The sequence below is a fragment of the Suncus etruscus genome, chromosome 9 (genome assembly GCF_024139225.1).
Source record: "Suncus etruscus isolate mSunEtr1 chromosome 9, mSunEtr1.pri.cur, whole genome shotgun sequence".
Taxonomy (NCBI): domain Eukaryota; kingdom Metazoa; phylum Chordata; class Mammalia; order Eulipotyphla; family Soricidae; genus Suncus; species Suncus etruscus.
Window position 1 is genome coordinate 11,478,595 of NC_064856.1, and position 23,274 is coordinate 11,501,868.

Genomic DNA, 23,274 nt, shown 5'->3' on the forward strand with positions numbered 1-23,274 from the left:
TCCAGAACATTGTCTAATTTGCATGCATTAAAAGCCTGCTTGGATTGGCTGAGTTAGAGAGGCAGTCCAAGCAGCCTTGCAGTGATTGGTGCAGGATCGAGTTGGAAAATTCGTTTTGTGGCAATATTCAGACAATTTTCGTTTAGCGGCATATTGAAACATTTTTCGGGATATACTCGGCGTATAAGACAACCCCCAATTTTTGGTTGACTTTTGTTTCAAAAGTCGTCTTATATGCTGGAAAATATGGTAGTTTCATGTATAAGACCTTGGGAGCAGAGGAGTGAAGGTTTCGCTCAAGGGTTTCAGGCTTTCTGTGGCTCTGCACAGGTTTTTTTGTTTTTGTTTTTGTTTTTTTTTTTTGGTTTTTGGGTTACACCTGGCATCGCTCAGGGGTTACTCCTGGTTCTGAGCTTAGAAATCGCTCCTGGCAGGACATATGGGACGCCGGGATTCGAACCACCGGCCTGCATGCAAGGCAAACGCCTTACCTCCATGCTATCTCTCTGGCCCTATCTGCACAGGTTCTTTACTCTGTGCCTTAGGTTGTTCACCTGTCAAACTGAGTACAACAGCCTCAATCCTGATCCTGGGGGAGCTTTAACGATTCTACATGCTTGTTAGTGGTTTACTTCCTGCCTTCTTTCCCACTCTAATCATAGGTGTGGGCAGGGCAGCTCCTCAGAGGTAGAAAGTTGAGCTGCAAGCACACTCTGGAGGGGCTGTGGCCCTGAGTCCTTCTGCAGGGCTCTAAGGTCCTGCCTGTGCAGTGCAAGACTAGCCACACCTGAGTCTGTGCTCCCCTTGGTGATCCCTTCCTGGACATCCCATTCCTGACATCAAACTCCCATGATTCTGCCCATCACCAGGTATCAGGTTCAAGATCTGCATGAATCTCAGAGTTCTCTACTAAGACCATAGCGTAAACTCCATTGCCCAACGACAGGGTAGGGTCTGGCAGGGGCTTTGGTGGGGAGAAACTTCCTCCTCTGATCAAAGACCAGATTCTCCCTTTCTGCCTCCTGATGGGGTTATGAGTGTGTGGACACCTGGGCTCCTGGTGACACTGGGTTCATGCTGAGATACCCCAGTTGGTGTGTGCTGTGAGGATTGGGATTTCTGATTCCTGGAAATAGTGGCCACAGGAAGACCCAGAGCAGGGCAGCGGGGGAGCTAGGTGCTCCTGGTATGAAGAGGGGAATTTCTAGTTACTACCTCCTGCCTGCCAGGTGAAGGGCCAGACGCCCCCTCTGGAAAGGATGGCTCCTTTCTAGCTCGCCCCATGACAGGCTGCACTGGGACCACTTCACAGTGCTGGTTGGGGCCTGAGTGGAGTGGCTGCCTATGGACACAGGGACCACTGAGGAGGAAGCAGGCTGGCCATGCAGGCTAGCTTAAAGCAGAAGAGTTAAGGGAGAGCTTTGAGCAAGATGGAGACCTGGAGGCCAAGCATGGTGAAGTGGTCACTCACATTTTATAGGTGCCTCAAAGGACTTGGCGACTGTCACCATCACGTTGGTCCCAAACACCTGGAAGTGGAAGAGAACGTGTTAGGCCAGGGCAGGGTGGGCACTGGGCTTCTTCTTGTACCACCTCTGGGACCTCAGGGAGACGGAGGGCTTGTCAGGGTGAGTGAGCTCCGGGGAAGAGATGATGTGGAGATTCTGGGCCACCCATACTGTTCAGGTGATTCTGGATCCTGGGGAGCAGAGAAGGGCACTCTACAGGTCTGAGAGGAGACTATGTGTCTGTTGAGGGTTCAGTTCTGCCTCAGAGAGACTTACTCAACTCAAGAGTGCTCTCACCCCAGACAGAAGACAGGGAGGGTGAACCTCTGCTCCCTGCCCCACACTTCACTCCACCCCGGGACTGCTGCCTCATGGCTCACACCTGCCACCTGCTCTAGGTCTGGTGTGGAGATACAGGATGTAGGGAAACTCCTGCTGGGAGCCCCCCGTAGGATTGAGGGCAGAGATCAAGGGACCTGGTTTGAGGACCCACCCTGGGACCACCAAGGAGGAAGTGGGGAGCACCCAGACTCACCCAGAACACATCGTAGATGAAGAGGCCGCCGAGGAGGATGCAGCCGGTGCTGACGTTGTTGAGATGCAGGAGTTCCACCCCATTGAGGGAGAAGGCCAGTCCAAAGAGGTTGTTGGCAATCCAATGCTAGGGAAGACGGCAGTGAGACTGTCATCTGCGCCCATCCCAGTCCGCTCTCACCTGGGCCCCGGCCCACTCCTCACCTTTCTCAGCAGGTACCAGATGCCCACGATGCTGCTCAGGCCCAGGCACACCAGGTCCTTGGTGTCGAACTCGTAATTGATGATCTCTGGGCAGAGAGGCTGGGTAAGTTCACTCCCCGGCGGGGCCATCCCTCCCTTCCACCCATCAGCCCCGGGATGGAGGAGGGCCTGGCATGGGTACTGCTGGAGGCCACTAGCTGAAGTGCTCATGGAGCAAGCTCAGCCCCTATCCTATCACAGAGGATGTGCCCAAATCAGGGCTGACTCAGTGACCAGGGGAGGCAGTTTCTTCATCTGTGAAGGCGAAACTAGGGGGAAACCTGAATTGCCTGATGCAGTCAGAATCCAGTGCGGCACCTCTGGAGTCTGTATGCACCAGGAGGGGAGCAGAGGAGGGAGGGTGCCAAGTGCTGAGAAAGAGGAGGTGTGGAAGAGAGGAGGGCACCACGGCTGCTCCTGAGGGAGTTTTGAGGGGGGCACGCTCAGCTCTTGGCTGCTTCCCAGTGTCCCGGGAAGGAGCCAGGTGAGGAGGCCGTGGGCCGGGCCTGAAGCCAGGTACTTCTCTGATTCTGGGACATTGAGGTTGCTGCCTGGCAGCACTTTTGCTTTTGTTGGCCACACCTGGCTGCGCTCTAGGCTTACTCCTGGATGTGTTTAGGGGTCACTCCTGGAGGTGATCAGGGGACAGCATGGGGTGCTGGGGATCAAACCCTGGCTAGCCATGTACAAACAAACGCACTACTTGCTGTGCTATCTCTTGAGCCCTTGGCACCAGTCTGGTCTCTCCTTTGGGCAAACAGAACGCTAATGATTTCTGAAGGGGACACAAGTTAGTTCAGGACCACAGTTTCTGCATTTCCTTGGGGCCAAGTGGACCTACAATACACCTGCACCACCATTCGGTTGGCTGGACTGCCAGTGAGGGCTCTCGAAGACCTGTGTGTGGCAGAACGCCAGACAGAGGGAATGGGGACCCCAAAGACTCTGTTCAAGTGTAGTCATCATACAAAATTGCAGAACCCAGCTGGCACCCAAAGAAAGAGCCAAAAAAAAAAAAAATCACAGGTTTTTTTTTAGTAAAAAGCAAAACACACACACACAAAAAAAACAAAAAATAAAAACAAGCCTATTTAATCAAATGCTTATTGATGCTTACCAGAAATACATTTCAAACTTATTGCCAAAGGCATATACTTTTGACACTGTGATTTTCCCCCATTAAAATAGAAAATATTATTTAGCAACATGAGTTGTGCATGGGAGGTGCCATTTGACATCTGGACAACGAGGGGCTGGAGTGACAGTACAGTGGGCAGTGGGTAGGCTTGCCTTGCCGTCAGCCTGGGTTTAATCTCTGTCTGGCATTCCACAGCATGTGGACTATGGAGCCCATGGAGCTGTCTTTCTGGCCCTATGCTAGCTCCCTTTCCTTGACTGCTGATGAGCCAAGTTGCAAGCTGTCTGTTTTCCATGTCTCACACACAGTCCTAAAAAGATGTCTCTGAAGGAGGAATTAGGTCACTATTTCATTTTACAGATGAAAAATTCTTCCCAACCAAAGACCACCAAAATTTGGAAATGGAAAGGTAGTAGACTAGTATTGGGGGTTCTAAGTGGAGGTGGGAATCAGGTGTGAACCAGGGAATGATTTTAGAACTCACTCCTTCCCCACATCAAGGGCATCAAGAGAGGCAGCACTGACCTTCTTTGTTCTCCCCAGAGCCTTGTGTGAAGAGCAGCTGATACTGCCGGTTTGGGAAGCTGGCTGGAAAAAACTTATTCATGAAGGGGCTGGAAGGAAAGACAAAGCATGTCAGCAAATAGATCTGGGGAACAAGCCACCACCCCAACACCATCCTATGCAGGCACTGACACCCCACAGGATAAAAGTTATGACCCCGTTTTGGGGGGCCACACCCAGTGGCGCTCAAGGGTTACTCCTGGCTCTGCTTTCAGAAATCAGTCCTGGCAGCCTTGGGGGACCATATGGGATGCCAGAAATCGAACCCAGGTCCATCCAGGGTCGGCCATGTGCAAGGCAAACACCCTACCGCTGTGCTATCTCTCTGGCCCCACATGACCCACAATTTACAGGTAAGGAAACAGACTCTCCAGCTGGTTGGTCACAGCTCGGGCTCAAACTGAGTATCAGGATGCAAGCTGAGACTCAAGCCCAGGACTTTCTGTGCTGCCTCTCAGATACCACCCAAGGCACACAGAGGTGATGCAGATAAACTCTCAGACACACACAGACAAACATGGGCCCTCAGGCAGTCGCAATCCTGAAGTATGGTCCCTGTGTTGCCCAAGGGCACCTTCTCTACCAGGAATGCAGTTCCTAAACTATGACTGGGCCTCTCGAGTCAGATGACCTAATCCCCACCCTTGACCACGTTCCAAGACTCACAGGGAAGGACTGGATTGGCAGATGAATCACTCTCCTTGGATGTGGGTGCCCTCAACGTTCCCTCTTCCCACCTGGCCTCTTTGATACGGGCAGAATTTTCTCTGATGACTCAGAATACCGCCTCTCGACCAGTCAAAGAATAGGCTTTGCTTCCTGGACTACCTTTCCAGTTAAATCTAGTGTCTTGAGGTGCCAGGGCAGCAGGTTTGGGGAGTGACTGATTCTTAGCCAGGGTGATTCTGCCCTGAAGCCTGCTCAGCCCTGTAGCTCTGCAGTGTCCTCAGTTGTATCTGACAGAGGCCACCACCTGCTGTGGAGAGAGGAGAGGCATGGGCAAAACTTAGGCCAGCCCTGGACAACACGTGGAACGTGAACAGTGAGTTTCCGTCACTGCTGACATCCTCCTGGGGGCATACAGCCATGACAGAGGGCAGCAAGCTCAGAGCGGTTCAAGAACTGGCTCTGCAGCTCAGATTCTCTACTTTTTTTTTTTTTTTTTTTTTTTGGTTTTTGGGCCACACCCGGCGATGCTCAGGGGTTACTCCTGGCTGTCTGCTCAGAAATAGCTCCTGGCAGGCACGGGGGACCATATGGGACACCGGGATTCGAACCAACCACCTTTGGTCCTGGATCGGCTGCTTGCAAGGCAAACACTGCTGTGCTATCTCTCCGGGTCCAGATTCTCTACTTGTTACAAGAACCAATTGGATCCATGAAGGAGATGAAGTGTGCTCTGGAATCAGAGATACAGTGGGCACAAGGACAACAGTAGGGCTCAGTCAAGAGGTAGAGACTGGAACTGATGAAGCTGGGAATCACTTATTTTCTGGGTGTCGCAGTTTATCAGCTGTCCTCTGAGGACCATATGCTGAGGACTGAACTCTTGGCAGGTTCAGGGAACCATATGTGATATTGGGGATTGATCTAGGTTTCTGGATGCCAGAAATCACTTTCACTGCAGTCACTCTGGGAGGGTGAAGGCAGTGGGTGCTGAGCAGAGGCAGCCTCTTCCGCAGGAGTTCGGGCTTTGCTTCCCAACCAACTGGGCAAGCTGTGTAGTCCTCGATTGCTGGCAATTGTTCCCTTATACAAAAAGCGGCCTTGGTCGTCTCTTAAAAGCTTCAGAGGAGCATATCAAGGTTTGCTCATCCCTGTACTGGCCAGGGCAGTTTCTGCTTCAGTCAGGAAGTTTCTGAGCTGATGTCTCTGTTATCCTGGGATTCTGACCTTGCTGGCCGAAGCCCCATTTCAGCCCCTTGGGCCTTCAAGTAGGGAATTCCTGGTCCTCGTTATTCGCTGGCTGCCTCTGGAGGAGGTGACTCCTGTGGCAGGCAGTCTTCCTGGGACCTGATGGCTCATGTAGGAACTAAGGTCACTACTCCCTGAAACACATCCCTTCTCCCCTAGCTGTGGTGGAGGCAAGACCAGTGAAAACTGGCGACATAGATCCACTTTCTCTAAAGTTCAGTAAGATGGGAGGGGGTAACTTGCTAAAGGGCATAACTTGCTAAACACTGAGGTTTGTCTGACAGCAAGGATTCTGGCTGGGGCTTGAGTCTTGGTGTGTGGGGCAAGGTAATGGTAGCCATGTGGCCCTGGTGGCATATTCCAGTGGGATGGAGAGCACTTAAGCCTGCGGTTTGATCTTCATTTGTTTTTGGGCCATCCCCAGTGGTGCTCAGGGCTTACTCCTTGCTGTATACTTCAGAGATCATTTCTGGTAAGGTTCAAAGGTCTATATGGGGTACCAGGGATTGAACCTGGCTTAGCTATGTGCAAAGCAAAAGTCTCACCTGCTGTCCCATCTCTTCATTCCCTCTGGCTAAGCTCTAGCATCTGACTTGACTCTGCTGCACAAGCCATGGTGGGAGCAGCTGATCCTGCCCAGCTCTGCTGCCTTGTGCTTTTGCCAAAGCTGGAAAGAATATGGGCTGTGTCCAAGAGACCAGGGCCCTACTCCTCACTTGCTTCTACCTGCTGATACATCCCTACCCTATGACTCGAGTCCCATTTCTTTTCTTTCCTTTTTTTGGGTCACACCCGGCAGCGCTCAGGGTTACTCCTGGCTCTACACTCAGAAATTACTCCTACCAGGCTTGGGGGACCATATGGAATACCGGGATTCAAACCATTCATGCACGGCAAATGCCCTACATCCAAGGTATCTCTCTGGCCCTGTGAGCCCTATTTCTTTTCCTGTTTTTTTTTTTTTTTTTGGGTTACACCAGGCGGTGTTCAGGGGTTACTCTTGGCTATCTGCTAAGAAATAGCTCCTGGCAGGCACAGGGGACCATATGGGACGCTGGGATTTGAACCAACCATCTTAGGTCCTGGATCGGCTGCTTGCAAGGCAAACGATGCTGTGCTATCTCTCCGGCCCTGTGAGCCCCATTCTAATCCCTTGGGGATCATGTTGGTTCTGGAGGAAGATCTAACTCTAGGTTTATGAGTTAGACACAGCTCACCAACATTTGCAACAATACAGCATTCTTCCTTTTCTTTTCTTTTCCTTCCTTCCTTCCTTCCTTCCTTCCTTCCTTCCTTCCTTCCTTCCTTCCTTCCTTCCTTCCTTCCTTCCTTCCTTCCTCCCTCCCTCCCTCCCTCCCTCCCTCCCTTCCTTCCTTCCTTCCTGGTTTTTGGGTTATACCCAGAAGTGCTCAGGGATCACAGAGTACCTGGCAGTATTCAGGGGACCATAAGGAATTCTGGGGTTCAAACCTGGTTGGCCACAAGTAAGTCATGTGTCCTATCCACCATACTATCTTGACCAATAGTATCTTATGTACAGTTTTTGCTGCTACTGGTCATTCGACAATTTCTACCGAAATTGTGAACTGTCTAAAAGGTGGTTGCTTTCTAGCTTAAAATGAGGAATTTGAGGGTCGGAGCAATGGTGCAGCGGTAGGGTGTTCGCCTTGCACGTGATTGACCCAGGACAAACCGCGGTTCGATCCCCGTAGTCCCATAAGGTCCCCTGAGCCAGGAGCAATTTTTGAGCACATAGCCAGGAGTACGTAACCCCTGAGTGTTACCGGATGTGGCCCAAAATTAAAAAATGATAATAAAAATAAAAAAGAGAGGAATTTAGGACAAAGTTTCTTAGTCACTGTTACTAAAAGAAAAAAAAAGGGGGAGCCGAAAATATAGTACAGTGGGGTAGGATGTTTGTTTTGCAAGCTGCTGACTGACTGGATCTCAGAATCATCAGCCCCAGCAAGAGTGATCTGGTCACAGAGCCAGGAGTAAGCACCTAAGCATTGTCCAGTGTGGTTCCCAAACCAAAAAAAAAAAAAAAAAAAAAAATACACCCTCAAAATGCAACAAAAGATATAAATTCAAAATCCTGAGAAGGGACAACCAGATGGAGATCTCTCTTGCAAAGTTGAGTTAAACAAACAAACCAGTCCCCAGCAAAAAGTGAGAGGTGTGGATGGGCTGCGGAGAGGATGGGGTCCCAGGTCTCTGTGGATACAGGATAGGTGAACTAGTATTTGGGGGGTGGGGGGAGTCTAATCTCACTATGGAAAGAATCGGCCCTGTCTGGAAGTAATGGTCCTGATTTAATGGGAGCCTGAGGGAAGGAGTTAGTACCGCTTAACCGCCTGAGCTGCCCAGTCCTTGGAGTTCACAGTTCACGGGACGGAAGACAGGCCAGGACCTACCCGCTGTGACCAGAACAAGATTTAGTGGGTGAGGTGTAGGTGAAGATGACCATGAAGATGTCCAACAAGCAGAGCTCCAAGTCCAGCCATACAGTGGCCTCGTCTCTCTTTGGTGTCTGGGCTTGTTTTTCAGCCCAGTCATGTGGTGCTGGCTCCTACGATGTGCTTGTCCCTTTGAGCTCTCTCCCTGACCTGGTCCCTCCACTTATTTACAGCTAAAGAAATGGTTGTCAGCATTTGGAGCGACTTACAAATTAGAGTACTGGTGGAGCCAGGCTGTGCGTGTGTGCATGCAATCTGAGTATAAGTTCTTGATCAACACACAGACCTGCTAGCCAGCATGTGTAAGTAAGGCCACACTCATCCTATGTTCAAATGCTCTTTTGTGTTTGTTCTCTCACTGTTCTGGGGAGCTGCCGGTGTCCTGGACTTACAACTCCCATGCCAGACTCAGGATCTGCTCCACCAAACTGCTCAGGTACCTCTGACCTTCAAAGCTGACTTTGAGCTGCAGTTGCTCCTCGTGGGAGCTTCCCTAGCTCTGCAGGTTGCCTTGGGGCTCCATCCTTGGTTCTCAGCCATAGGGTCAACAAGCCTAAACGTGTTAAGACATTCTTGGTCAATAGTGAGGAACAGGGCTGAGCACACAACCCAACATGGAAAGTACAGCGAGGGATGCCAGATACTGACCACGCAGAGAACTGGCCTAGAGGGTCAAGAGTGGCCGCAATGCCTGGCCCAGACTGTTTACCCCTCTACTGAACTCATACCAGTCTGCATAAGAGCAGGATGGCCAGGAGGAGAGGATGGGCACTAAGGCCACTAAGGCCTGGGTTTGAATCTTGGCTCTGCCATCTTATCACAGCTGTGTGACCCTAGCAAATTTCATAACCTCTCTGAGCCCCAGTTTCAAATGTAACAATGGATTCAAAGCAAAATCTAAGCACACAAGGTTATTGGCAGGTGAACGTAGTGAACAACTGCATTTAAATTATTCAACACATGAAACACCAGGCTCTGGACTCAGTTTTCTATGTGGTCCTCAAGGAAGACATCATTCAATCCCTTCCACCTTCAGGTGAAGAGGTAGAGGCCAGAGAGATTAAGCAACTTGCCCAAGTCCTGGGACTATCTGGGAGCAGTCTGGACTCCAAGTCAGATCCTCAATTTTCCAGAGCCCTGCACTCCCAACTTCTCACTTTACAGCCTCACTCCCGCTGTGAAGGAAGTACTTGTGCGAGGAGCCCTGCTTACAGCCCTGAGTGGGTGACACACCACAGCAGGTAGCAGTGTCATTCGTCTCAGTGATGACTGACCTCATCGCCTGCACTTGACGGCTCATGTGGTGCTGATACCCCTGGCTACTCTCATCCCTGCTCCTACAGAAACTGTGGCCCAGAGAGGTTACAGATCTCACTCCAGTGGAGCCAAGAACCCCTTGGTTTCTGACAGCCAGGATTCAAACCTGGCTCTGAATGGCGCCAGAGATCATGTTCTTATCCAAGACCCTTTCCTGGCTCCTGAGAAAGTGGCTTCAAATGCTGTAGAGATGCCTTCTGACCTGATGGTGTGGGACAGGGCCAGGATTCCCAGCACGAAGAAATACATGGACAGCAAAAGGTTGATGTACTCCTGGGAGAATATCTGAGGTGGAAATATAAAGAGAAACAGGAAGTCAGGGTACAAGGAAATCAGAGTGGCCCCTCTTTTGTTGTTTTTATCTTTTGAGCAGGGATAGTTTGGGACAGTTTGGGCCACACCCTGTGGTACTCAGTGAGTATTCCTGGTTTTGTGCTCAGGAGTGAGCCCTTGAAAGAAACCAAGGAATGAAACCAGAATTGGCCGAAGTGGCTGCATGCAGCAGGTGCCTCACACCCAGAACTGCTTCTCTGGCCCCTCTTCTGGGTGAGTGGAAAATGGTGTTTTGTGTGTGTGTTTGTGTGTGTGTGCGTGTGTGTGTGCGTGTATGTGTGTGTGTGTGTGTGTGTGTGTGTGGTACACGCCTATAGGAATGTCAGGGGAATCCCATATACAGTATTAGGGGACTTCTGATTTCTGTGGCTATAGGGGAAATGGGGAAGGAGCCTTAAGATTCCAGATGCATTTCTCCAAAGAGTCTCACACTTGCTCTTGGTAGCTTCAGCATGTGGGGACAGGCATTGATGTATCTGTGCTTAGAGTTCTGTGTGATGACTGCCTTGAGGAGAAGCTGCATTTCTGAGTCTCAGGAGAGTCTTCTGAACCCCAGGAAACACTCTTCCAAGGAGAAACAGTCTCATCATTGCTCAACACCCAGAGAGAGCCTAGAAGTGGCCATGGGAGCTCCAAGCACCCTAAGATACAAGTTCTCTGAACCCACTCCTTTTCTTCAACCTGCTTTTCTGGGCAGTCACATGAACCCATTGTCACAGCTGGAGGTCATTTCATCTGCTTCTGGTTCTGTGTGCTGATAGGCTGCACTAGAGAGATGTTTTCATACTGTTCCAGAGCCATCCATCAACAGCAGTCAGCCCTGAGCTTTGGGAATACTACACTGCCTATTCGACTGTACCTCTACTACACCATATTTGCTGCATCATCTTCTGACGCCGCCATCACTACAGTCTCTCACTGGGAGGGCAGGTGTGCTGTGGTGGGGAACGCAGGGAGATGCTCATTTCACTAAAGCCAAGCAGGAGGGGAGCTATGTGGTCCCTCTACTTATGTACTCTGCAGGCCCCATCACTTGCCACAGTCTGCAGCTCACTAAGGTCATGTCTACATGCCAGGATCCTCTTAAAGCAGGGCTCACCTGAGCCATCATCTTGCATAACTGCTCTCTGTGGCCTGGGACACCCCCTTCTCAGCACCAAGTGGAACCACTCATTCTCTCCAGGTCTCTGACCTTGATAATTCACATGCTAATTTCTGATCCACTCCTTTTTGCCTACCACTGGTGAAGGCAAAGGGAAGAACACAGAAGAGTTCATGGCCTCATGAAGTTTGAGTACCAGGAGGAAGAAAGAACACCATAGGGCCTTCAGCTGCTACAGACCACCCAGGAGGTCATGGAGACAAGAAAGATAAAATGGGGCAGGAAGAGGACAGTGCGGTGAATGGTAACTTAGCCAGGGGGCCTGCTGGAGGACATTCATTGCCTTCTGGAGCAGAACCCTAAATATAACAGTTGTACAGCTGTTGGGGAATATTTGAGATGGAGGGAAGGGAGCATGTATGGGTCTTGAGGTAAACAAGAGTGGATGTGTATATGGAAGGAGGAGGATGAAGGAGATGAGATAGAGACCCTGGGGAGGAAAGTGGGGTTGAAAAGGGACTGGGGTGAGATAGGCCAGAAAGAGAGGGACTGTGTGGAGAGGAGGCTGTGATGTGATATGATGCCTTGAAAGACATCTGCTGCTGTGGGGAAGCAGATGGCCCCCTTGAGGGTTGAGGGGCTCTTTACTACCTAGCAAAGTCACCATGAGCTGGGGACAGAGGGTTCTGAGGAGCAGCAGTGGCCAGAGTCCAGATCTGTCCCAGAAGTGGGAGTTGCAGGCAGTGTTCAGTGGCAGTAGAGCTGAAAAATGCAGAGAGGAAGAGGATTCTGGACTTCTGGGCTAGAGGAGGTGCTGCTGACAGGGGTGGGTCCATTCCAGGCAGCCTGTCTGCTTTCCAGGACCTGCAGACTGGCTCATTTTCCATCTGTCCTCGGTATGATCTGCATGGTGTCTATCCTCAAAACATAACAGGGGTCTCAAACTCAATTTACCTGGTGGCCGTAGGAGGCAAAGTCGGGGTGAGGCAGGGCCACATAAGAAATTTCACTTACCAAATATTAGCAATAAAAAAATTGCATTAGTAAGAAAAAAAATCGCATTAAACATTTGCATACCCCAAACGAAACTGCTCGGGGTATGCGAATGCTTAATGTGATTTTTTTCTTACTAATGTGATTTTTATTGTGATTATTCGGTAAGTGAATAATCGCGTATACAGCGATATTTGAAGGCCGGCCTCGGGCCACAAAATGTACGGAGGGCCTCAAATGGCCCGCGGGCCGCAAGTTTGAGACCCCTGTCCTAAAGGGTGGGGAAGAGCCAGGAGCTCTTGCTGCAGCATCCTAGGCTCATTGGACAGAACAAACAACAGAGTGGTCCATTCCATAGGTTCTTGGTCGGGTTTTGTTGATGAGGAAGTGGCATACCTCTCACAGCGTGCCTTTTAAACACTTCTCTCTGGTTGTACCTCTGAGTTCTGGATCTGCCTGTGTGGAGGGCACAGCTGAGCCCCAGGTGCCTATTTTTTAGTGCTTTGGGAGCTAAGAAGGTAGAGCTGTGGGCATGAGAGAAGCACTTGTGAGCAGGAGCACAGATCTTCGGAGCATGGGGTCAGGGGGTGGGCCTCACCCAAGGCTTCTTGGTTTGATTTTATTCTAATCATCCATTTTCCATTTTCTCTAATTTCTTTCTTTTATGCTTCTTAAGCTGTGGGACTAAAGTTTTATAAGTTGCCCTAAAGCAACCACAGTAGGAGGTTCTTTTTCCCCGTGGCTCTTGGGGGACTATGCAGTGGCAGGGATAGAACCTGGATGGTCACCTGCAAGGCAAAACACCAGAGCCCCGTCCTATGTCTCTGATACAGGTGATCTGTCTAACACCACCAATTTCAGCACCCTGTTCAGGATAGGAAGGGGCTACTGCTAAGCAAATTGCCCCTTTTGCAGCCAGTCAGGCCTTTAGGAAAATGCTGGTGGCCGTGCTGTGCAGGTCTTTCAGAAAGCTGAGTGTGGACAGAGAGGGGGCAGAGGGTGCTATTTTCTCTCCAGAATGGGCTGAGGTGTGTGTCCCTCCCAGGGGAAAGGATAGGTGGAATGAGAGGCTACTGGTGCCTCAGAGACATGTGTAGACCAGTTGCTAGAAAATTTATTTTTTTTAGGGGGTGACCACACTTGGCAATGCTCAAGGGTTACTCTTGGCTCAACACTTAGAAATTACTCCTTGAGACATATGGGATATTGGGAATCAAATCTGGGTTAGCCTCATGCAAGACAAGTGCCCTTCCTGCTGTTCTACTGCTCTGACCCAATTGCCGGAAGTCCTTTTGGAGAACCTTGCTGCAAAAAACCCCGAAGTTCTGAAAATGTGAGAAGGTTGTGAGGCAAGGGCTCAGGTGTAGATCAGAAGTACAGTGGAGACTTGAGAAGAACCTGCTGAGAGGCAAATCAGAGGCAAGGGGCCTGGTGGCCAGAGCAGGACAAAACACACAAGTACTGGGGCAAGGAAAGGGGAACAGCAGACATGGCCCGGCACACACGGACACACCAACACCACCGATCTAATTAAGAGACACAGAGCGGAGGACACCATCAAAGGCAGTTGAGCGGGGTCTCTGGTGGAGAAGGAAATGAAGCTTGGGAAGGAGACAGGCTTCAAATGGGGAAGAAAAAGCAGGGAATCCAGCAGGGACTGATGATGGAGTGCAATGATTCAAAAATAAGATAAATTCAACTCTTTACACAGGAAAAAAATCAGTGACTACCTAAAATAATTTGATGCAGTGACATGTGGCACTGCATAGGATGCTACTCCCAGATCAGTGCTCAGGGGTTGTTCCCAATGGTTCCTGGGGGACTAAGCAATTCCAGGGATCAAATCTAGGCCTCCTGCATGAAAAGGCTGTACTCAACCCACTGAACTAACTCTTTGGTCCCTGATGTACTCTTGTTTTTTTGTTGTTTTGTTTTGTTTTGTTTTGTTTTATTTTTGGGTCACACCCGGCAGCGTTCAGGTGTTACTCCTGGCTCTGTGCTCAGAAATCGATCCAGGCAGGCTTGGGGGATCATATGGGATGCCGGGATTTGAACCATCATCTGTCCTAGATGGACTGTGTGCAAGGCAAACGCCCTATCTCTGTGCTATCTCTCCAGCCCCTACTCTTGTTTGTTTGTGGGCCACACCTGGTGATACTCAGCACTTATTCCTGGCTCTGAACTCAGGGGACCATAGGGTGCTTGGGGATTGAACCCAGGTTGGAACTTGAAGTAGAGTTTTGATTCAGCAATGAAGGTGTTGATGAAATAGGAAACAGGTGTTAAAAATCTGAAATAGGTGAGAGTTCGGGGAAGCCAGCAGATTTATAAGGGCTAGAAGCGTCAACTGGTAAATCTTTTTGAAGGGATGTAGCACCATTTGTGCAAATAACAAGTGGGGATATCATTTTGTCTGCTAACTCTATCGCAAATATACTAAAACTATGTGCACGAGACATGTACACGTGCATGTGGCTGTTCAGGGTATCCTGGCAGAGTGATTTTCCAGAACCTCGCAGGGTGGTATTTCTCAAACAGAGCCACGAGGAGCTCCAAAATGAGGCAGATTTAACCATGTAGATAAAAATATCTCCATGGCAGTGATTTCTGAGAGCATAGCCAGGAGTAACCCCTGAGCGACACCAGATGTGGCTCAAAAAGTTTAAAAAAAAAAAAATCCGAAGAAATATCAGCACTCCATGGTGAGAATAAACATATGCTTGATACGTATATTTAAATTCTCATATAATATTTAGATCTATGCAAAAACAGATTAGAAAAAAATTTATTGAGAATTGTCCCTTTTTTACCTTTTAAAAGGTTGAAAACCTTTTTTTGGGGGTTGGGGAGAATGTTTAGGCCATACCTGGTGGTGCTTGAGGTCATTTCTTCTTTTGTTTGTTTTTTTGTTTTTGGGACATACCCGGTGATGCTCAGGGGTTACTCCTGGTTATGCGCTCAGAAATCGCTCCTGGCTTGGAGGACCATATGGGACACTGGGGGACTGAACCATGGTCTGTCCCAGGCTAGCACCGGCAAGCCTTACCGCTTGCACCACCACTCCGGCCCTGCTTGAGGTCATTTCTGACAGTGCTTGGGGGAAACCATGTGGTTCTGGGAATTGTACAGGGGTCAAATCCATGTACAGAAAAGCACCTTAACCCCTGTATCCTCTCCCGAACTTATATAGAAAAACTTATAAACCACGAACATAGGTGCCCAATTTTTGGTTGTTGTTGTTCGTTGTTCTGTTTGCTTTGGATGACACCTGGCAATGCTCAAGGGTCACCCCTGGTTCTATAGTGAGCAATTATCTCTGGCAGTGTTCAGGGGAACCATTTGGGATGCTGGGGATCAAACCTATGTCAGCTGCATGTAAGACAAGCACTCTATCTGAGGCACTATTGCTCCAGCCATATTTGTTTGTTAAGGCCCCAAAGCAGGAGGCCTAGGAACCTCATTGGCAATTCTTGGCCAACTGAGCCAGCAATTCAACACGGAGCCTAGGGATGCAACACTGCTCAAGCTATGGTTCCAGAAATATCAGGGCACCCGAGGTGCTGGAGGACTCCAGAGCCATCCAAGGTACTCAGGAGGCTTTCAGGGCTGCACCCAGGATTGCTTGGGGACTGTGAGTTACCAGGAATTGAATATGGGTTGGGTTCATTCTAAGCCTGTGCTATAGCCACTGTACTATCTCCTGACCCATTGACATATATCTTTGGCAGGCTCGGGGAACTATATGGGATGCCAAGATTTGAACCACCATCCTTCTGCATGCAAGGCAAATGCCTTACCTCCATGCTATCTCTCTGGCCCCAACATATATCTTTTAGTTATTATTAAAATGTTTTTTTGGGGGGCCAGAGCAGTGGTGCAAGTGGGAGGGCATGCCTTGCACGCAGCTAACCTAGGACAAACCGCAGTTCAATCTCTCGATGTCCCATATGGTCCCCCAAGCAGGAGCGATTTCTAAGCACCTAGCCAGGAATAAATGGAACATCACTGGGTGTGGCCCAATGTATTTTTTGTTTTGGGGCCACATTCGGCTGTGCTCAGGACATACTCCTGGCTCTGCCTTCAGGAATCACTCCTGGCAGAACTCTGAGGACCAAATGTAGTACTGGGGATTGAACCCAGGTTGGTGGCATGTGCAAGGCAAGGGGTCTTCTACCTGCTACACTATTGCTCTGGCTCCACGAACATATATTTCTTTTTATGGGGGGTTTGGGCCATACCCGGTGGTGCTCAGGGGTTACTCCTAGCTCTGTACTCAGAAATCACCCCTGGTAGGCTCAAGGGACCACGTGGGATGCTGGGGATTGAGCAAGGGTCTGTCCCAGGTCAGCCATGTGCAAGATAAATGCTACCACTGTGCTACTGCTCCGGCCCCAGACATGTTATTTCCTTTTTTTTTTGGTTTTTGGTTTTTGGACCACACCTGGCGGTGCTCAGGGGTTACCCCTGGCTATCTGCTCAGAAATAGTTCCTGGTAGGCACGGGGGACCATATGGGACACTGGGATTCGAACCAACCACCTTTGGTGCTGGGACGGCTACTTGCAAGGCAAACGCTGCTGTGCTATCTCTCCGCCCCCCCCCCTTTTTAATATGGAACGCTTCATGAATTTGCGTGTCATCCTTGCACAGGGGCATGCTAATCTTCTCTGTATCATTCCAATTTTAGTATATGTGCTGCCAAAGCGAGCACATGTTATTTCTAAAATGTAAATTAAAGGATATCTTTGAGGGGCCTGGGAGATGGATCAAAAAGCTGAGTACAAGGTATGCAAGTATGAGGCCCAGGCTTGGTCCCTGGCACTACAAGTCTCTCAAGCACTGCCAGGAGTGCTTCTGAGCAACAAACTTGGTGTGGCCTAAAAACAAAACAAAAACAAACAAAAAAGATCTTTGACATATTATTAGTGACCAGATAAAGTACTTGGAATGTACTAGTAAAAAATCAAACAAACAAACAAAAAAACACCAGTAAGATGGGCCCGGAGAGATAGCACAGCGGTGTTTGCCTTGCAAGCAGCCAATCCAGGACCTAAGGTGGTTGGTTCAAATCCCGGTGTCCCATATGGTCCCCCGTGCCTGCCAGGAGCTATTTCTGAGCAGACAGCCAGGAGTAACCCCTGAGCATCATCAGGTGTGGTCCAAAAAAAAGCAAAAAAAAAAACAAAAAACAAAACAAAACACCAGTAAGATATAATACTTTAGTTATAATATGATTATAATCAGGCTTATTAAAAGCCTGAAAAAGCTACCATGTTTCCTGTGAATATCTGTGTACCCTCCTCCCCCAAATTTTTCCCCCCTCTTTTTAAGTTTTGGGCAGATATCACTTTTTTGTTTTGGGGCCACACCCATTGACGCTCAGGGATTATTCCTGGGTATGGGCTCAGAAATTGCTCCAGGCTTGGGGGGACCATATGGGATGTCGGGGGATTGAAACGCGGTCAGTCTTAGGCTAGCCCCTGCAACGCAGACGCTTTACCTCTAGTGCCACCGCTCCAGCCCCAGATATCACTTTCTTAGTCAGAGAATAATGCCTGGAATGTTATCAAAAAAAGGTTAAGGCAATTTTGCAGTAACATGAGAAAATGCTCATGATGTTTTTAATGTGCAGTGGGAAAAGCAACTACAAAACCAAACACACCATGTAGTCACAGCTACGGAGAAATCGTGCACGGGAGAAGGACACACCTCGGAAGGGAGCCTGTGACTGTCTCTGGTAGTGGGGTTTTGGAGGACTGCTGTTTTCCCCTTTTTATTTTTCTGTGTTTTCCAGGTTTTCAACACTGAGCCTGTATAACTTTTATTGGGAAAATAAACCTCGATAAATTAGGGGAAAAAAAGGCAATTAGTATGGTAGAGGTATGCTGGAGACCACGCTAAATTCCCCATCCCAACACACACGGTACAATGATAAAACCAAACTGCAAAACCAAACCAAACAAAACAAAACCCCCCAAAAACCAAAACCAAAATAAAATGCTACTCAGGAAGAAAAAAAAACATAAAGACTGGTGAGAAAAAGCCTCAACACCAACACTCCTGTCTCTTAGGTGGTGGGTGGTGGTGAGGCTATCTTTTTCCGCTCTTTAAGAGATTTTTCTTTAAAGGAATAAACATGCATAACCCTTGTGATGGAATAAATAAAATGAAGTTATTTTTGAAGTGAAGGGCACACAGTTATCAAAGGACTTACTTTGAAAAAGAGGTAGAGGCCCAAGAGTGTGCAGCTGGCGATGATGGGGAAGCGGGCGGCGTCCCGGCTGGTGATGGTTTCAGGCATATCTGAAGGATTCTGAAGAAGAGAAGAGAGTGACCCCTGAGCAGTGGGTGGGGGGCTGTGCACTGGTTCGAGCCTGACGCCCTAACAGTCCACGCAACCAAGGCAGTTCCAGGGACATTTCCCAAACTTTCCAGCCTCAAAGGTTCTGCCAGTATTTGGTGGCCCAGGGCTCTCAGTTACCCTGGGGCAAGATGTTCTAACCTTGACACTGAGAGATGGGCTCTGGCAGGGACTGGACAAAAATCCAAGACTATGGGAGAAGTATGTCCAAGTTCCTTATTGATTAGCAAAGTTAGAATCAAGGTACACTTTATCCAGCAAGGGTGAGTGTTTATGAATGGCAACAAATTAGACAGGGGAGATACCAACTACCAGAAAGGACTCTTTCTTTGTGTGTGTGTGTGGGGCCACACCCAGCAATGATTAGGGATTACTCCTGGCTGAACACTCAAAAATTACTTTTGGCAGTGCTTGGAGGACTATGAGATGCTGGGAATCCAGGATGGCTGTATGAAAGGTAAGTGTACTATTGCTATATATACTCACATCACTGTACTATTACGTTAGCCCTACAGAAGCAATGCTTGACAAATCTCAGACTTAAAAAAAGAAAAAAAGTAACTAGAAAAATGAATCTGGTAAAAGTAAAAATCACAGGGATGGAGGCAGTATAGCTCAGCAATTGAGTGCTTCCTTGCAACTCTGGGTGAAGCTCTGGTTCAATCCTTGGCACTCTAAAATGTTTTATTTTCTGAAATAAAACAGTGTAGGACTTACTGTGGGCAAGGTACTTGCCTTGCACATGGCCTACCCAGTTCAATCTCTGGCATCACATATAGTCCCCTGAGCATTGTCAGAAGTGATCCTGAGCACAGAGCCATTAGTAAGCCCTGAACACTATAGGTGTGACCCAAATTGCCAGCAAAATCCCTTTCCTCTACCCACTACAAGTGGTCTTTTTAGTTTTTTTTTTTTTTTTTTGATTTGTCTTTCTTTGTTTACGACCATATCCAGCAATGTTCAGGGATTACTTCCGGCTCTACTCTCAAGAATTACTCCTGGCAGTGCTCGGGATGTTGGGGATCAAATCCAGGGCAGCTGCATTCAAATAATATGCTCTACCTACTGCACTACTGCTCTGGTCCCAGAACCCAAGAATTTTTAATAGCAGATGCTGTAGTTGACAAGTATGTGATCAAGTATGTTGGATTAACCAGGTTCCATCCTATTTAGGATATGCTTGTTACTCACTGGTCAGAAAGCACCTTTGGATGGAAGCATCCTTTGGATCGGCAACTTAGGCCACCTGTTCTCCACCCCAGGGTGTGGTGTGGTGTTTCCTAATCAAGTCTCGGGAAAATAGCATGTGGTTTTGGTTTTCCACCACTGAGCTTTCAGCTTCTTAGGAGCGGAAAGCCTGTGTGTGGGAGTTTCTGAACCTGATTTATCCTCTTAACTGTGCGTGGATTATTTCCTGCGTTGGCGTTTGCTTCCAGACCCGCATCTATCCAATGCCCTGGATTTGGGGCATGAGGCTTCCGCTTCAACCAGGGTAAAGAGAAGATAAAGGATGTTTACATGAGCAAGAATAATTTGCTGGGCTGGTAGAGTTAAAGGCACTAAGGCCATGCTTTGTATGTGGAAGGCCTGGCACTGCATATCCCCACAAGCACCACTCATCTCAGTACTGGGCTGGAGCCTGGCATGTGGCCAATCCTAGTCTGAATCCCTAGCACTTTATATATGGTTTACCAGGCACTGCCTGAGTGGTCCCTGAACATCACTAGGTGGAAGGCAAACAAATAAGGGGTAGGCTGGCACTTACACTCGGCGGACCTGAGTTCAACCCCCAGCATCCCATAATGTCCTCCAAGCCTACCAGAAGTGATTTCTGAGCAGAGCCAGGAAGTAAATCCTGAGCAGTACCGGGATTGGTCCAAAATGAACCACCAAGAGAAGAGCAATAGTACAGCAGGTTTGGTGCTTGCACATGGTGGACATGGTTTGTTTAAACCCCAGCACCTCAACACTGCCAAGAGTAATCCAGACTGCAATCAGGAGTAAACCCTGAGCATTGCTAGGTTTGGTCTCAAAATAAACAAAAGCCACAGCCCCAAAACAAAAACAACTAAGCAAACCCAAATAATTTAAGTTTATAAATGGGAATTGGTGTATTTGTAACAAAGGAATTAAATGAGTTTCAGAGAATACCTAGAGACTTTCTAATGAAAAGCAACCTCTAATAGTCTAATTCTGATTTAAGCTATACAAAGACACAGTCAAAGCTGTCAGGATGATTTCAGTATTGTCTCCAGGACCACTCAGGCAAAATCCTCCAGGCATTCTGGGACCCAACAAATGCTTGTTGCCACGGAAGTCTTCTCAGGCTTCCTCACTACTTCCCAGCTGCAATTCCCAGGCCACTTCACATGTCCAATTCCATTTGACATCAGTTAGCAGAGTCCCTTTGATGCTGTTTCGGAAGTCTGCTCATGCTAATGTGAAGTTCTCTCCCTAATAGCCCCAGGCTCGTTACAGTACCCAGGATCCCAGTCACATTTGTTCTATGACTGTCTTTGGCCTTGGTGTCCCTGCGATGAGAACTATCAAGTTCAACACCAGAGTCTGATAATTAGGATCAGAACCACCTCAAACCAACTGGATGACACAATCACTACAAGGTCCTTGGTATGGGGAGGCAATCTTGGCCCAAGGTGGAAGGCTGCAGCAGGGGAAGATGAGGGCACAGGACAGCAAGCCCAGGCAAGGTGCCTGGGAAACAGGGATGTGGGGAACAGACAAACGGGTTTGTAACCGACAGGCTCAGCCACTGGGAGAGGGTAACTTGCAAGTGCATCCAACTGGACAATGGACATGACAGAAACCCAGATAAGAGTCAGAGAACTGCTGATGACTTCAAACCACAAGGGAATTGTTTATTCTCATTCTAAATAAGAGAATGAAATGAAATGAAATGGTGTGGCTTTATGGTTTTCTCATCAGGATGGCAGAACTGAATATTTGGTGACAATGCGAGCAGGTGACGCAATAAGGTATATCCTCCGACAGCTGCAAGGAGTAAAAGTGTGTCCTTATAAAAATGCACCTGACAGTATGTATCAGAGTTAGAACTGCATGTACAGTTTGAGCCAGCAGTTCCAGTTCTGGAGTTTTCCGACAGAAAGAATTCATGTATATAAAGAAAAAAGAGACAGTTAGTACACTATTCATGGTTTGCAATGGGACCTCAGACAAAACATTTGTTCTCTGTGTCTCAGTATCCTGGATCATCTCTGGTTCTACTGACCTCAGAAGAGGTTGAGATGGGGGGCCGAGCTGGCCGAGGGTCGGGGTAAATAAAAAAAAAAAAAGAAGAGGTTGAGAGGCTTAACCCAGGGGAGATAAAGAAGTAAAAGCACCCGGAAATGAACTGCACCAGTGATGACCCAGGAGACCTCCGCTGAGCAGCTGGGCAGGCAACTTTTAAGTGCCTCCAAGATACAAGGCTGAAGTGGATGGCACAGTACAGGTCTGGCAGACAGACCCTCCTGCCTCCTGAGGCCCTTTATGGCAGCTGTGGGGAAGCAGTGGAGAGCACCCTGGGGCAATCAGCCTCTCCTTATCCCTAGACCCTGGTGCACTGCAGGGCACAGGAAATGCCTCATTCTCTGGTACCATCACAAGCCCCACCTGCTTCCTGTGCAGCAATGGCTCAGCATAAAGCAAGCCAGACAGTTCTTGACCTGGAGGGACTCACAGGCCAGCGAGAAAAGACTCCGATGAGCAAGGAAACAGCTCACCAGAGAGACAGAGGGGTGTGGGACAGAACAAGACTTATACCCAGGGCTCCTGGCCCTACTTCTTCCCAGTAGGGGAACCTGGACACACTATCTCTTCTTCCAGGGACTCTCATCCCCTCAGTCTGAAAGTACAAACTACTGGGGTCCTCCTATGTGGGATACGGACACATCACTCCAGCTGGACCAGTAACCTGCAGTCTCAGTGTTATGTAGGGGACTTGGGAGAAAGCAGGCAATGACTGCCAGCACCAGGTTGCTGGGACAGAGACTCTGGGTTTGTCTGTAGAGCTGGTAAGTGTCATTTGCTTACAATGGAAGGGAAGCACAGTCGAAGGGACGTGGGGGATGGAGCACAGGGGAGAAAGGCTCCACTGGGCTCCTGCTTCCTTGAGACCAGCAGGAAGTCCTTGGCCACATGTTCCCTTCAATTCAGTCCAGTTCTGGGTGGTAAGAGGCTTAGTACTATTTGATGACAAACCAAGGCTGGGCAGACGCTCCACCTTCAGAGTGGTGGGTGATGGTTATAAATGTGCCCAGCTACAGCATTGAATCACTGGGGAGAAATGGGCCAAGCAGGAACAGTGATACAAATGACTTTACAAAAAAACTTTCTGGGTGCTCTAAGTGCTTCACAGGATTTTATCTCATTTATCTATATGTTGAGGCCACAATCAGTGGTGCACAGGGAACCATGAAGAGCTGAGAACTGAACCCAGGCCTCCTACATGAGTTCCAGCTGTTTGCATTCTCTCAAACACTCCCCATTTGTCCCACAAAGCAGGTACTTGGGGACGGAGTGATAGCCCAGTGGTAGTGGCTGACCCAGGACTAACCTTGGTTTGATCCCTGACATCCCATATGGTCACTCAAGTCAGGAGCGATTTCTGAGCACATAGCCAGGAGTCACCACTCAGGTTTTTGGGTGTGGCCCAAAAAACAAAAAGGGGGGGGGGAAGCAGTATGTTATGTATGTAAATATTTTAGGGGATTATTATGTTACTGACCCTAACCTGATTAGTGATTGTGCCCTACCCTAGGGTGTGACCTGGCATTCTGACCCCACCCTATGGTA

General features: G+C 48.8%; 1 protein-coding gene and 1 non-coding gene across 6 annotated transcripts in view; both read right to left on the reverse strand.

Moving 5' to 3' along the window:
* Positions 1-23,274, reverse strand: part of HM13 (histocompatibility minor 13) — a 44,816-nt gene that overhangs the window by 13,479 nt on the left and 8,063 nt on the right. For all 5 annotated transcript variants that reach the window (XR_007498885.1, XR_007498884.1, XM_049779282.1 and 2 more), the window contains 6 exons: positions 18,316-18,414; positions 9,877-9,959; positions 3,949-4,037; positions 2,247-2,332; positions 2,044-2,169; positions 1,472-1,529 (listed from right to left, as the gene is read on the reverse strand). Coding sequence is in view for 3 of the 5 variants with exons in the window: in XM_049779282.1 (XP_049635239.1) it covers positions 1,472-1,529; positions 2,044-2,169; positions 2,247-2,332; positions 3,949-4,037; positions 9,877-9,959; positions 18,316-18,414 (541 nt within the window). In the remaining 2 variants the exon portion in view is untranslated. The remainder of the gene's footprint in view (positions 1-1,471; positions 1,530-2,043; positions 2,170-2,246; positions 2,333-3,948; positions 4,038-9,876; positions 9,960-18,315; positions 18,415-23,274) is intronic.
* Positions 16,707-16,812, reverse strand: LOC126019828 (U6 spliceosomal RNA). The gene has a single exon (XR_007499449.1). It is a non-coding gene; the product is annotated as a U6 spliceosomal RNA (small nuclear RNA).